The sequence below is a fragment of the Anguilla rostrata genome, chromosome 8 (assembly GCF_018555375.3).
Source record: "Anguilla rostrata isolate EN2019 chromosome 8, ASM1855537v3, whole genome shotgun sequence".
In the NCBI taxonomy this organism is placed as follows: Eukaryota; Metazoa; Chordata; class Actinopteri; order Anguilliformes; family Anguillidae; genus Anguilla; species Anguilla rostrata.
In genome coordinates this window covers 48,327,738-48,342,194 of record NC_057940.1, presented here as the reverse complement: position 1 = coordinate 48,342,194, position 14,457 = coordinate 48,327,738, and the positions used below count along the sequence as shown (strand labels likewise).

Genomic DNA, 14,457 nt, shown 5'->3' with positions numbered 1-14,457 from the left:
CATGTCTTGTTTTTATGATAACCAATCCCTTGGAGGGAAATACATCAACTATAGATAAGACCTGCCTTGTCTCTGTACGACAGAAATAGCCACAGCAACTTGGAAGTAGCGGTGCAAGGAGAATGTGAACGAGGGGTTGTTTTATAGTTTTAAAATCGGATTACCAGGATTGTTTGGATTGTAATGGCTCTGAGTGTCAATCAAACCATTATCCACGCCTCCCAGAAAGGTGTGCCATTCCATTGTGTCTGTGTTTTGAACAAAATGTTTTCCGAAAACACCCGGGTAATGACCACATAGCGACATCTGCTGCAAAAAATTTGAAAAAAAAAACTAAACTTGAAATCAAAATTAGTTTTTTTGAGTTTGTTTTTATCCCTGAAGCTATAGTCAGTGTATACTGCTTACCACTAGAATAACGCTCAACAAGCTGTGTTGATCTGAAGTGTACATGTCTTGTGTTTGTATTTGAAGCCAATTATCCCTTATTCAATATACTTTGAGGAATCAGAGTGTTACCTTAAAGTCTCGCAACTTGAATTGATTCTGTACACGATCAGGGTGTTGAGGGGGATGCATGTTGATTAAGGGTCATTTAGGTGTAGCAGATAAAAATACTTTAATCGAACAGAATGAGGAAATAGAGACCAGTGTTCTGGCAGCCTCAAGCCTTTCCTGCGAGGTTATCGGCCCGAAATAACTTTCACATGACTGACAATAAGAGGAAATGAGACCGCTGCATAAAGTGAAAGAGAGAGAGAGAGAGAGGGAGAGAGAGAAAGGGGGAGAGCGAAAGAGGGACAGACAGGGAAAGAAAAAAGAGAAAGAGGGAGAGAAAGACATAAAAATAGTTTGCTCTCAGGAAATAAAACTTCCTCTTTGAGCTCGTAGATTGTTGATCGCGACATCAAGGAGGGCAGACTTCTGGCCTCATCTTCTCCCGTTGCCAGGCGACCGTGCGGAGACAGGTCCTCTTTTCGTCGGGACACGGTCCAGTGAGGAGTGTTGGGTGATCTTGGTCTCACCGTCAGACGCAGCGGTAAGAGCGCTCTCTGTCCCCGAGCTGTCAGAACGGGTCCTTTTGCGGAGAGAGTTTAAACGCTCAACCGGTGTCCTGCACTGAGTGATTTAACACATAATGTTTATCCCTGGGCCGGTTTTGATCGGCTGTGCTCAGTATATGTAAATGGGAGCAGCCCGTAAGGTAATGAAGAGTAACTACAGGGTTAAGCCGTATTTCAAATGCATATATTTGAAACATATTTGCATGTATGGATTTCAAACATGATATGTATTTTACTCTGTGGCTTACGCCTTTGTGTCACCAACAAAGCAGCCTACCGGCATCTGTGCAGTGATTGTAGTATAGAGCTACATTTATTATTTCTGAAGTTTTCAACGTTTTTTTTACAGGAAACACTTGAGCGTACTTTTGCCGGTTGCACCGCACTTCCTGGTTTTTCATTTGTAGTTATTCTTTGAGTAGAAAGAGGAAGTGAGCTTGAGTAACCTGGAGTCAGAGCGATGGTAAACACTGTCATACAACGAGACCAAAGATAAAGCATTTAATTCAAGATAAACACCTTGTTCAGGGATAGAATGGCAACGGGTCCTTGTGGATATTAAAGTTACAATCTCGAAGATTTCCGTTCCGTTCTCTTTGGCGGTACCAATGGCGAGAAGCGGTAATTGCAGGTGTGTTTTTGGACCTCACTTCCCATAGATCCAACCGGATCCTACCAGTGTCGCCTGTCTGACGTCAGTCAGTTGGCACCTGGGCCACGCCAACTATTACATTTATTATTTAATGAATAAAAAATGGTTGTTATACAAGTAACGTTACGCACATACTCATTCATTGTCTAACATTAGGCTAACTTAAGCTGTCTTTACACTGCCGAGCCGGGTTAAAATGCTGTAGCAGACCTGGGGTAGAATTAGTGATGATCAATTTCCACAAATGTTCTTTATCCACCTTTTGCTCGGTATCTTTACACTGCAGAGAAGAATTCGCGGGATTCGCTGTGGTTCGTGCAATTATGTGTCGTGCACAATTAACAGTCTTTTTTGTGAATGATTGTTGTGTGATATTTTTGAAATAACTGCCTTGTTTCTGGTTTTGCTAGCTAAACTGTTCGAGAATAAAGCTGAGCTGGGTGTTAAATTAGCAATCAGAACAAGAAGAATAAAACAAAAACAAAGGAGATTTCATCAAAAATGGGAATCAAGGCTGACGTAACATATGAGGAAGCGTAATAAAATAATAACAACGCTAATCCATACTGCCATGTTCTTTTATTTAGTTTTCTCAGGCTTGACATCTTTACACAGAAATCAGAACCGCTCTGCTCCACCTATACCCCGGCTTTATTCCGATCAATATATTGATGAACATGATGGCAATGTAAATAACGATAACGTTAAGGCCAGTTCAAATCAATGATTCGCAACGAGACGAAACGGTTTTAGAATGTTGCAGAGAAAATTGCAGCGGTGTGAACTGGTTAGTTGCAGAGCGTCTGAAGCCGTTGCCTGGGGTCTCAAAAGACCCACCTTGTCAAATCGCTAAGTGAAGTTTTAGAACGTTTACAATCAGACGTCTTGGAATTTTGCAGGTTGCATTCAGTCTCCTTGCGAATCATTGATCTGAACTGCCCTTTAGTTAGCTACATTGCAAGGTTGCAACAAGGTAGCATTGCATTCGATAGACGGTTTCCCCCCCCCCGTTATTGTCGAGTTCAAGGGCGAGCCTTGTTGCGTTAGCTCCGCCTACCCTCTCTGTGGGCCGCTTGTGATTTTTCCCCGGGAATGTCGCCACAGACACCCAGTTCTTTAATCATAATTTTTTATAATAATAATAATATAAATTAATATAACAATTGGCTCAATCACAATTGTGTTACCTAATTCAGCGATAGATAGTGACTTAACAGAGATTTATTTTAATGAAAATCTTCGAGATTATTACTTTAAAGCCACTGTCCTCTGATCTCAAACCCAATGGCTCAGCTGCAATACAAATCCCAGTTTCTGTATAAGCCTCTTTTTTTCCCACTGTGATTATGATTCCTTGCCTGGAAGATTTACCAGTATCTCCCTGCTAGCATTTAGCACATAGCTGCTAACACTGAGCTGGCCAGGGGAGGCTTGGCTTCCACTCCACAGCTGAGTTGAACTTGAGATTTCTTCAACCTGGGAGTTTTTTCCCCCCACTGGGGAGTTTTTTTTCCTTACCAAACTTGCTGGTTTTCAGGCCTGGTCTTTCCTATATTCCATTACATTACATTACAAGAATTTAGCAGACACTCTTATCCAGAGCGACTTACACAACATTTTAAACATCATTTACATTGCATCTATTTATACAGTTGGATATATACTGAAGCAGTGCTGTTTAACCCTCCTGTTCTGTTCATTTTTTAGGTACAGCAAAATGTTCCCGGGTGATATAAACATACAGGGGGGGTTTGCAAATACATGAAATGAACCATTTTAATTTAGAATGTTGATTACACTAATTAAGGCCAGTAGAAGAAGTTTCATACTGAAAAAATAATTTTAAGTATTTTTCCTAGATTTTCAAACTTTAAAAAGGGTCAATTTGACGCACAACATAACAGGAGGGTTAAGTACCTTGCTTAAGGGTACAACTGCAGTGTCCTACCGGGACACCTGGGAATCGAACCTGCAACCTTTAGGGTACTTACCCATTATACTACACTCCCGCCCCAGATATACTACACTATATCCTTCCTGGTTTCCCACAAAATGTCTTGGTGATGGTGTCTCGGTAGAAAAGATTCTATACAATTTGCTGGAGTCAATATGTTGCCATCAGTGGCATAGATTTCGTTTGAACATTGGGGGGGTGAAATTTTGAGCGCCAAATACTTAATTTCCTGCATTCTCGTGAATTTATATGCACCAATTTGTGCCTTTTCTGTATCAATTTATGGTGGAAATGTCTTCATTTATGTAAAGGAAAACGCAAAATTCAGGGGGACAAATGCACGTGTTCCAAATATTGAGGGGGACGCATCCCCGAAATCTACGCCTTTTGTTGCCTTGGAAATTTTGTGACTTCTTCATGCACTGTATGTATGTCTGTTTTTTTCATTTTTTGTTTGTCTTGAACTCACTACCCTCCTCCCCCACCCACCTACTCCCTTTTTCTTCAGAAAGTAGTGTTAGGATGTATGCCCTGCAGAACTTCTTTCTATTGGTCCTCGGGATCATTAGCCACGCCTCCTCCCATCTCAACCTGACTCTGAATGGTCAGTGGAAGGACTGGAAGGACCTTCACAATAAAGAGTATGGCAGCCAGGTAAGCGTGTCAAAGTCCACACGCCTTGTTTCCAGGGCCTTGATTGGCTGCTGATTGAAAAGAGCCCACAAACCAGACACGCGGTCCAGACCAGAGTGAGACCCAGACCTTAGAGTAAAACCTGCAGACACAGAGGCCCAGACCTTAGAGAAAAACCTGCAGACACAGAGGCCCAGACCTTAGAGTAAAAACCTGCAGACACAGAGGCCCAGACCTTAGAGTAAAAACCTGCAGACACAGAGGCCCAGACCTTAGAGTAAAAACCTGCAGACACAGAGGCCCAGACCTTAGAGTAAAAAACTGCAGACACAGAGGCCCAGACCTTAGAGTAAAAACCTGCAGACACAGTGGCCCAGACCTTAGAGTAAAAACCTGCAGACACAGTGGCCAAGACCTTAGAGTAAAAATATGTAGGGACAGCGATGCCGATAGAAGCCTGTGGGGAGCACGTCAGAACCAGGAAGTACCATTTTATATCATATCTTTGTCTGTGTGGTAGGAATAAAATATTTTACCTCGGAAATATAATGTGATTTTTCTTCCAAATATATATATATATATATATATATATATATATATATATATATATATAATGCAAGCCGTTGACATCAATATTTGAGCGGAAGTATTTTATTTTTGCTTTCAAGAATGAATGGAGCCCAATTGGGAAACTTGCTTCTTGAGTGAAAACATAGATATCAACAGGGGGCGACATTACCTCCGGTGCTGAGGTTGAGAACCAAAAGCTGGCCCAGACACAGTGTGGCACCTAATAGTAGTACTAGTAGTAATTTATTTCGGTCCTTATTAACAATTTTCCAAAAAGAATGCACATAGAAATAGATAAATAACAATAAGGCATTAAATTAAAAGGAAATCAAAAAATATTGACCGAAAAGGTGTTGGCTGAAGCTTTAGCTTATTATACCTACCCTTTTTACATAACATATTCTAATATGCATCCCTTTCACTACTAGATTTAGGCTATACAAAAACAAATCAGAACAGAAACAAAAACTAAAGTTCCAAATGTTTCATACACAATAATGATCATAACTCCGTTTTATATTTGTTTAACACATTATTTTTAAACATTTTTTTAAATTTGCAAAGTGAACTACACATTCTTAATTCCTTGTCACAACTATTCCACAAATTAACCCCTTTGACAGATATACTTCTCATCTTTATATTTGTCCTTACCCGTGATTTTTTAAACATACCTATTCCCCTAATTTCATACTGGCTCTCTCTAATTTCAAACAACCTCTGAATACAGTTAGGAAGCAAATTATTTTGTGCTTTGTACATTATCTGTGCAGTTTTAAGATCAACTAGATCATAAAATTTTAAAGCATGTAAGTCAATAAATGCTTTGGTTGGTTCGTAATAATCCGTTCGATTTATAATTCTTATAGCTCTCTTCTGTAGGGTGAAAATTGGATAAGTGCTGGTTTTGTATGTATTTCCCCATACCTCCACACAGTAGGTAATGTATGGAACTATGAGAGAACAATACAGTATATATAGTGATTTCTGATTCAAGATATCTTTAGTTTTATATAATATTGTGATGGTTTTAGACATTTTTGTTTTCACATTATTTATGTGTGGTTTCCAACATATTTTATGGTCAATTATAACGCCCAGAAATTTATTTTCATACACTCTTTCTATTTCGACATCATTTATCATACTTTTTACTTGATTATTGATTTGCCGATTACCAAATATTATAAACTTTGTTTTACTTACATTCAGTGACAACTTGTTAATTTCAAACCATTTCTTTAAGGCTTTCAATTCCCTTTCCACTGTATTCAGAAGCCCTTCCAAACTTTTCCTGGAGCAATATAAATTAGTGTCATCAGCAAATAAAACAAATTTTAACAATTTAGACACTTTACAAATATCATTTATATACAATATAAACAGTTTAGGGCCTAGCACAGAACCTTGTGGAACCCCACAAGTAACCTTCAACAAATCAGATTCAACGTTATTTATTTGTACATATTGATGTCTATCATCGAGGTAACTACTTAGCCATGAGTGTGCTATTCCTCTAATACCATATCTCTCCAGTTTCTTCATTAATAAGCCAGGTCAATGGTATAGAGTGCTTTTTTTAGGTCTAGAAACACCCCCACAGTATATTTCTTGTTGTCCATTGCAGTAGAAATCTCTTCTACCAGTTCCATCACTGCCATTGAGGTGGACCTATTAGCTCGAAGGTCATACTGATGGTCACTCAATAAATTGTGTTTTTCTATGAAATTATCTTTGCACAAATATTTTTTCTAAAATTTTTGAGAACTTGGAAAGCAGAGAAATTGGTCTATAATTGGAGAATAGACGTCTATCTCCACTATTATAAATAGGAATGACTTTTGCTGTTTTCATTTTTCTGTGAAATATACCTGTTTGGAAGGATTGATTGCAGATATGTGTCAATGGTTTCACTATACATTCTATAATATCTTTTACTAACGACATATTCATTTCAGTCCAATCAGTCGACTTTTTTAACAATGTCAAGTATTTCCTTTTCAGCAGCACGTCTAATAAAGATGGAGAGTGTTTTTATGAACAATGCCTTCATCTACACCATCCATATTTCTCGGCTCCGCAATCGTGTTTGCTACATTGTATCCAACATTTACAAAATAATTGTTACATTTATTGTCGATTTCTTTTGTTTTATTTATAATTGTATTGTTATCTTTTACAAAGTAATTTGGTTTGTCTGCTTTTCCAGTACCCTTTTTAATTAGGCTGTTAAGCACTCTCCGTGTTCCTTGAGTGTTACTCCTATACTGCTCCAATAGTTTGTGATAATGCTCTTTCTTATTAGATCGCATAATACTTATTAATTTATTTTTATGTATCTTATATTTGTTTTCTGCTTCTATTGTTCTATGTTTTAAAAATCTCCTAAATAATACATTTTTCTTTTTACGTGCGTTCTCTATCCCCTTGGTAATTCATGGCTTGTCCACATATTTGTGCTTCCTTGTGAGTTTTCTTAACGGACAGTTTTTTTCATAAAGCACAATTAATGTGGACAAAAACGCCTCATAGGCTTTGTTAGGATCATCATTAGCATAAACCTCGTTCCAGTTTTGTTTCCTTAGGTCCACCTTGAGGGCAGCGATGGACTTCTGGTGTTCTCTCTCGAATCCATTTACAAGTGTTAGACCTATTTTCTTTTTATCTTGATTATTGTAGAGTGTCCTTAACAGAACACAGTCACCTTTGAACCTGTAGGAGGAGGAGGAGCAGCGCAGGTCAGTCTGGGAGAAGAACACGCTGCTGATCGAGGCCCACAACCTGGAGTATGAGCAGGGCATGCACTCCTATCAGCTGGGCATGAACCACATGGGAGACATGGCGAGTACCCAACCTGCGCCTCCCAACCTGCACCCCACAACCTGCACCGCCAACCTGCGCCCCACAACCTGCAACATCCAATCTACACCCCATAACCTGCACCACCCAACCTGCACCCCACAACTCACATCATCCAACATGAACCGCCCAACCTGCACCAATTGACCCACACCCCACAACTCACACCACCCAACCTGCACAGCACAATCCACACCATCCAACCTGTACCACCAAACCTGCACCATCCATCCTGCACCATCCGACATGCACCCCACAATTCACACCACCCAACCTGCACTGCTTAAACCACACCACCCAACCCACACATCCAACCTGCACCACCAAACCCGCAGCACTTGACCTGCACCCCACAACTCAAACCACCCAACCTGCACTGCCCAATCCACACCACTCAACCTGCACTGCCCAATCCACACCACTCATCCTGCACCATCCGAACTGCACCCCACAATTCACACCACCCAACCTGCATTGCTTAATCCACATCACCCGACCGGCACTGCCCAATCCACACCATCCAACCTGTACCGCAACACCTGCACCCCATCCAACTTGAACCGCCCAAACTGCAGCACCAAACCCACACCTCCCAACCTACACCACATAACTTGCGCCGCCCAATCTGCACCCCACAACTCACACCGTCCGACCTGCACCACCCAGCCTACACCACCCAACACACACCACCTATTCTGCACCACCCAACCTGCACCGCACAACTCACACCCTCCGACCTTCACCACCCAACCCACACCAGCCAACCTGCACCATCCGACCTGCACCGCCCAGCCCACACCACCCAACCTGCACCTCACAACTCGCACCATCCAACCTGAGCTGCACCGCCCGACCCACACCCCAGCAGAAGCATTCCTCTGAAGGAGCATTAGCACAGCGCTATCACATTCGAAGTGGAGGCTTTTGCACAACAACACCAACAAATCACTTACTAAAAAAAGATCAATACAATGCAATGTAGTGGTTTGGCTCTATAACTGGGCTTATGTAACTCAAAGTTTTTGGGGCCTTCAGCACAATCCTTTCCTTGAACTGCCTCAGTAAACTTTCAGCGGTAGAAAACTGTTTTCAGTGAGGAAGTATGCTATGTAAGTTGCTCTAGATAAGGAATAGTTAACTTCACATGAATGAAAACATCTCAACAAACGGATTTGATAGTGACAGGTTCCTGCTGGGCCAGACTTGGCACAGTAGAGAGCTAATTTCCTGGAAGACGAGTTCCTCCTGGGCCAGTACTGAGAACTCTGCATTGCTGTTTCACATGGTGTGGGTGGGGGTGGGGGTGGAGGGGAGGGGGGAATCACAGACAGAACAGCTCGCATTACCAAGTCAGACTTACAGAGGAATCGTTACCCAGCACCTCATCTTCTCCTCCTGAACCATGTCTTCTCCCCCCCTCCACCCCAGACCGCTGAGGAAGTGGCTGAGAAGATGACCGGTCTGGTGGTTCCTCAGGCCAGGGAGACCAACAACACCTTCGCTCTCGATGACATCCCCACAAAACTGCCCAATACCATCGATTACCGCATACTTGGCTTCGTCACGCCGGTCATAAATCAGGTCAGTGTGTTCATAAAGAGACGAAGACCCAGGAACCGAGATCCAGGAACCAAGAACCGGGCCATTTTTAAACATTTCTAACGGAGGCCACAATTAGAGGTGAACTCATCTCCATGCTTCATTACCAGAGAGACAGGGATTAGCGGTACATTTAAATGATTTATCTAAATGAACATTAGGTCAAATTAGATTAGTGTTCAGTCTGTTAAACCACCGAAAGCACAGGGCAGCAAATTCAGGCAGTTCCCGGGATCATGCGTTGAGGCACAAGCAGCAATACTGCCCTCTGGTGGCAGCAGGGGAAAACTACTAGCTCTGTCACTTTTGGGGACATCTTTTCCTGGATGCAAAGTAGGAGCTGACTCTGTACATTACTCTCTAAATTAAATCTGTTCAATAATCTGAGTACCCAAGGAAAATGTTATGTTTGGTCTCCTCCTTTCAGTCTGAACAATCACAGCAGACTTGTCAATAGATAGCTCCTAGTGACGTTCTGTACACCTGTGTCAGATAACTTGGATTATTTAGTGTATTTAGAGACAGAACGCTCTGAGTGTGCTGAAACTAGCGATGGGAGAGTGACACTTCACGAACCCCCTAATGGGCGGAGCAACAACGAGTTGTCAATCATTGCCTTGTTCAAACCACTGAAAATGTGTAAGGCTAAGGGTGATTCCACACATCCTGGGATAAGGAGTGACTTCGTAATCGTCTCAGTCCATTTCAATGGGAGGTGATTTTTCATGTCCGCGAAGGATCAACCAATCAGATTAAAGATCCGAGATGTTCACATGATCTGATATGAAAAGTCAATTTCTAATTTTAGTTCCCCAGTCCATGTAGTTCAGTTAAAGATGTCTTGTTAATTACAGCTCTATGGGGACTTCCAAAATGTAGGATAAAAATACGTTTGACAAACGCTGTTTAAAAATACGCCCATAAGCTCCAAAGATATTTGGAGAGGCGAGAGTGAAGCCAGGTGATCACGTCAGAGGATGTGTGGCTTTACCCTCACTCTCCCACCAAAAACCGCGATAAGGAGTAACGCTCCCCTCTGGTGGACACGGGTGGAATGACAGCGCCACGGTTCCTCCCCAGGGCTCCTGCCTTTCCTGTTGGGCCATCAGCGCCGCGGGGGCTCTGGAGGGTCAGCTAATGAGGAGCCGGAGGAAGCTGGTGCCCCTCAGCCCCCAGAACCTGGTGGACTGCGTCAGGAGCAACTACGGCTGCAAGGGCGGCTACATGACCAATGCCTACAAGTACACATTGAAGAAAGGCATCAGCTCTGAGGGGAAATATCCCTACATGGGCGTGGTACATAAACCCCCACTTCCTCATAAAACATACTCACAGGGCACTGTACCCAAAGAGCTTTTTTAATTTATTTATAGAAATACGAACCTCAGCTGTACTGCCCTGTACCCTTATTGAGTCAAACTGCTGTAGCTAAGTGGGTATTGGCTTGTTTTGTACTTGGATGGGAGATCTCTAATAGAAAATACCTTAAAACCTTGGGGCTGAGTTTAGTGCTGGGTGGGCAGTTCTGGGCCTGGAGAGCCGGTCTATATGTAGGTTTCTGTTTCCACTAATTACTCTGGCTAAATTAGATAAATGGCTGCATACACCAACACTGGTTCTCTTGTAAATTAGATCACAGCAAATGTTTCACTTAGTGACACAAAAACAGTAATTTACACGCTACATTTCAACAAATGGAGCTAATGTCAGGGCTGATTGAATAATTTAGGCCAGAACCTGCAAGAAAACCAGAAACAGATACGGCTCCCATTGCCCATCTGTGGTCTAATGTGTGTGTGTGTGTGTGTGTGTGTGTGTGTGTGTGTGTGTGTGTGTATGTATGTATGTAGTGTGTTTGGTGTGCCTGTTTATGGGTGTGTGTGGGTGTTATGTGTGTGTGTGTGCCTGTGTGTGTCTGTGTGTGCCTCCTCAGGAGCAGAAGTGTACCTTTGACAGATCAGACAGGGTGGCCCAGATCTGGTACTTTATGGAGCTCCCTGCGGGGAACGAGCGTTTCTTGCAGGCAGTCGTGGCCGTGCGTGGGCCCGTTTCCGTGGGGATCCAAGCCAGATCCCCAAACTTTACCTTCTACAAGAGCGGTAAGGCCAGAGCCTTCTGCTGGGAGGGAACCATGGGGACGCACTGACCCATTGACCCAGAAGTACATTGTCTCCCTGCATGTGATTGGCTGAACTGTAGAGCCAGTCGGGCAGTTGAAGGTTTCGCTGGCACAGTGTGAGATCTCGGCGGTTCTTATTGGCTGACCTCTTTCTGACCCCCCGCACAATTGGATGAAATCTTTCAAGCTCTGAAACTAAAACAAACTCTCCAGTGTAATGCAGAGGTGGAAAGTCCATGGGTCAGAAAGTAAAAGTGGCATTGTGGGTAATGACACAAAAGTGGCATTGTGGATAATGACAGAAAAGTGCCATCGTGGGTAATGATGCAAAAGTGGCTTTGTGGGTAAGGACACAACAGTGTAGTGGCAGTTTACCACAGGTAAGAGCAGCTCACCTGTCCCGCCGTCTCCTCTGCAGGTGTTTACTACGACCCCGAGTGTAGCGGGGAGTACCTGAACCACGCCGTGCTGGTGGTCGGCTACGGCGTCACTCCCACCTGCAAGAAGTTCTGGATCGTTAAGAACAGGTGAGCTCCGCCGACCCCACGACACGCCCTGGTCTGGAAAGAGTACGCAGCTGACAGACAGCGTGTTTTACAAGGAGCTCGACGCTCAGAGCGTGTCTCCAAGTGCTCTGCCGCGGAGCTGGGAGGCAGTTACGCTTCAAATCAGGCAGCTCAGCCAATGAAACGCAGCCTTGAATCAACCCCATCAACATAACCCACAATACCTTATATTCAGTGAAAAAGGTATTCTTTTCATGCAGTATGCAGCTCTGGCCTACAGCTCTGGCAGTTGTGCATTATGTTTGGGTTGTGGAGTAGAATAACAACAGCAGTAGATACAAACTTTCACTTATGTGCAATGGAAAGTATGTTCCAACAAGCAGTCAAGAAATGTTAACCTCTTGTCCTCGTCCCCATCTGTGTTTTTCTCCCACTTTCACCAATCCCCCCCCCAACCCCACCCCCACGCGCCCTCCCCGCCCCGAACAGCTGGGGGCAAGCATGGGGCGATAGAGGTTATATTTTGATGGCCCGGAACAGCAGAAACCTCTGTGGAATCGCCAACCTGGCCAGCATCCCCATCATGTGACCAGCAGGGGGCGCAAAGAGTCCGAAAAGTGGAAATATAGCTCTAATCTGAGCATGACCTGTGTGCCTGTGCCTGTGTGTGTGTATGTGTGTTTGTATGTGGTTATGTGTGGGCGTGTGTGTGCCCCGTGCGCGTGTGTGCGCCCGCATGCCCGCGTGTGTGTGTGTGTGTGTGAGACGTTGTGTGGTTATGTGTGTACACGTGTCTGTGTGTGCATTATGAGGGAAGATTATTAAGACTGTCCACAACTCTCTTTCAACTTTCCTCACATTAGCCAGCTAATATAACAGCATTTTCATCTTCTGGGGTTCATTTTTTTGTTTGTTGATCTTGGATCAGCGGTTGGGGGTAAAATAAAAGAGCCTAGTTTATCCAGTGCCACACCTCTTCTTTCATGCAATGGACAGTGAAAGTGATCATACCATCTCTGCAGCTGTCAAACACACAGATGGCAGTGAACACACACTTGTGGATTTACAAATCTTTTCAAAAAGGAAAGAAAATGTGAAGAAGAAAGTGTTGATTGATTCTGCTTGGAGTGCTGGGCAGGTTATTCAGGTACTGAGACACCTGAGCCAATCACAAAGCTTAGTTTCTGTACTGATGGCTGCCTTTGCCAACATTTGCATAGAAATGGGTGGAGCTTGTGTTTGTATGAGAAACAACACACTTGTATTGAAACATGGTTTCATCTGACCTAACATGTATTACTCCTGTATTTAATCCTGTATTACTCTAGGCCAATGGCCAAGATGAAGTTGCCTACAGAATTTCACTTTGCATTTTAAATTAAAATTAAAATTTTATATTTACAATCCTGAAAAGAGTCTAAATTGTCCTAGGTATGAGTGTGTGAGTGAATGGTGTGTGTGCCCTGTGATGGACAGGCGAACTGTCCTGGGTGTATCCCTGTTATAAACAATATTCTATCTAATACATAAATTAGGTCAACATCTGCAAATCAATAAACTTTAAAAATAAATTATTTGGGGTTTACTGGTCAGTCAATCACTCACTCACTCACTCACTCACTCAATCAATCAATCAATCAGTCCAAGTGTAATTACAGTATGTGATTGAAAAAATAGCCAGGATACACTGATAAAACAATTTATATGGAATGACCACATTCATTAAAAGTTGGAAATGTACTACCTACTGACATTTAAAAATCATCAGCCATATTAAATAAACACTTCATGTCTTGTTTTTACGATAACCAATCCCTTGGAGGGAGATACATCAACTCTAGATAAGACCTGCCTTGTCTGTGTACGACAGAAATAGCCACAGCAACTTGGAAGTAGCGGTGCAAGGAGAATGTGAACGAGGGGTTGTTTTATAGTTTTAAAATCGGATTACCAGGATTGTTCGGATTGTAATGGCTCAATCAAACCATTATCCACGCCTCCCAGAAAGGTGTGCCATTCCATTGTGTCTGTGTTTTGAACAAAATGTTTTCCGAAAACACCCGGGTAATGACCACATAGCGACATCTGCTGCAAAAAATTAAAAAAAAAAAAACTAAACTTGAAATCAAAATTAGTTTTTTTGAGTTTGTTTTTATCCCTGAAGCTATAGTCAGTGTATACTGCTTACCACTAGAATAACGCTCAAAAAGCTGTGTTGATCTGAAGTGTACATGTCTTGTGTTTGTATTTGAAGCCAATTATCCCTTATTCAATATACTTTGAGGAATCAGTGTTACCTTAAAGTCTCGCAACTTGAATTGATTCTGTACATGATCAGGGTGTTGAGGGGGATGCATGTTGATTAAGGGTCATTTAGGTGTAGCAGATAAAAATACTTTAATCGAACAGAATGAGGAAATAGAGACCAGTGTTCTGGCAGCCTCAAGCCTTTCCTGCGAGGTTATCGGCCCGAAATAACTTTCACATGACTGACAATAAGA

The 14,457-nt window shown here is 42.7% G+C and overlaps 1 protein-coding gene across 4 annotated transcripts; it reads left to right on the top strand.

The window, feature by feature from the left end:
* The first annotated feature begins 434 nt into the window (after positions 1-434).
* LOC135260204 (cathepsin K-like) lies at positions 435-13,527 on the top strand. Of its 4 annotated transcripts, none has more exons than XM_064345413.1 (8): positions 435-1,039; positions 4,186-4,324; positions 7,592-7,714; positions 9,161-9,313; positions 10,412-10,627; positions 11,265-11,430; positions 11,869-11,977; positions 12,446-13,527. In XM_064345413.1, the coding sequence occupies exons 2-8, from the start codon at positions 4,193-4,195 to the stop codon at positions 12,543-12,545; spliced, it is 999 nt and encodes a 332-aa protein (XP_064201483.1). In that variant the 5' UTR covers positions 435-1,039; positions 4,186-4,192; the 3' UTR covers positions 12,546-13,527. The 4 variants fall into 4 exon arrangements, with proteins under 4 accessions (XP_064201483.1, XP_064201482.1, XP_064201480.1 ...); XM_064345412.1 differs by having other exon boundaries at positions 436-1,039; positions 4,183-4,324; XM_064345410.1 differs by having other exon boundaries at positions 441-1,039; positions 4,179-4,324.
* Positions 13,528-14,457: the final 930 nt, after the last annotated feature.

Bases quoted from the DNA above. Each gene is read 5' to 3' on its own strand.
- LOC135260204 (XM_064345413.1), top strand. From the start codon at position 4,193: ATGTATGCCCTGCAGAACTTCTTTCTATTGGTCCTCGGGATCATTAGC. The intron at 4,325-7,591 runs GTAAGCGTGTCA...TTGAACCTGTAG, and splicing joins ATAAAGAGTATGGCAGCCAG to GAGGAGGAGGAGCAGCGCAG. The intron at 7,715-9,160 runs GCGAGTACCCAA...CCTCCACCCCAG, and splicing joins TGAACCACATGGGAGACATG to ACCGCTGAGGAAGTGGCTGA.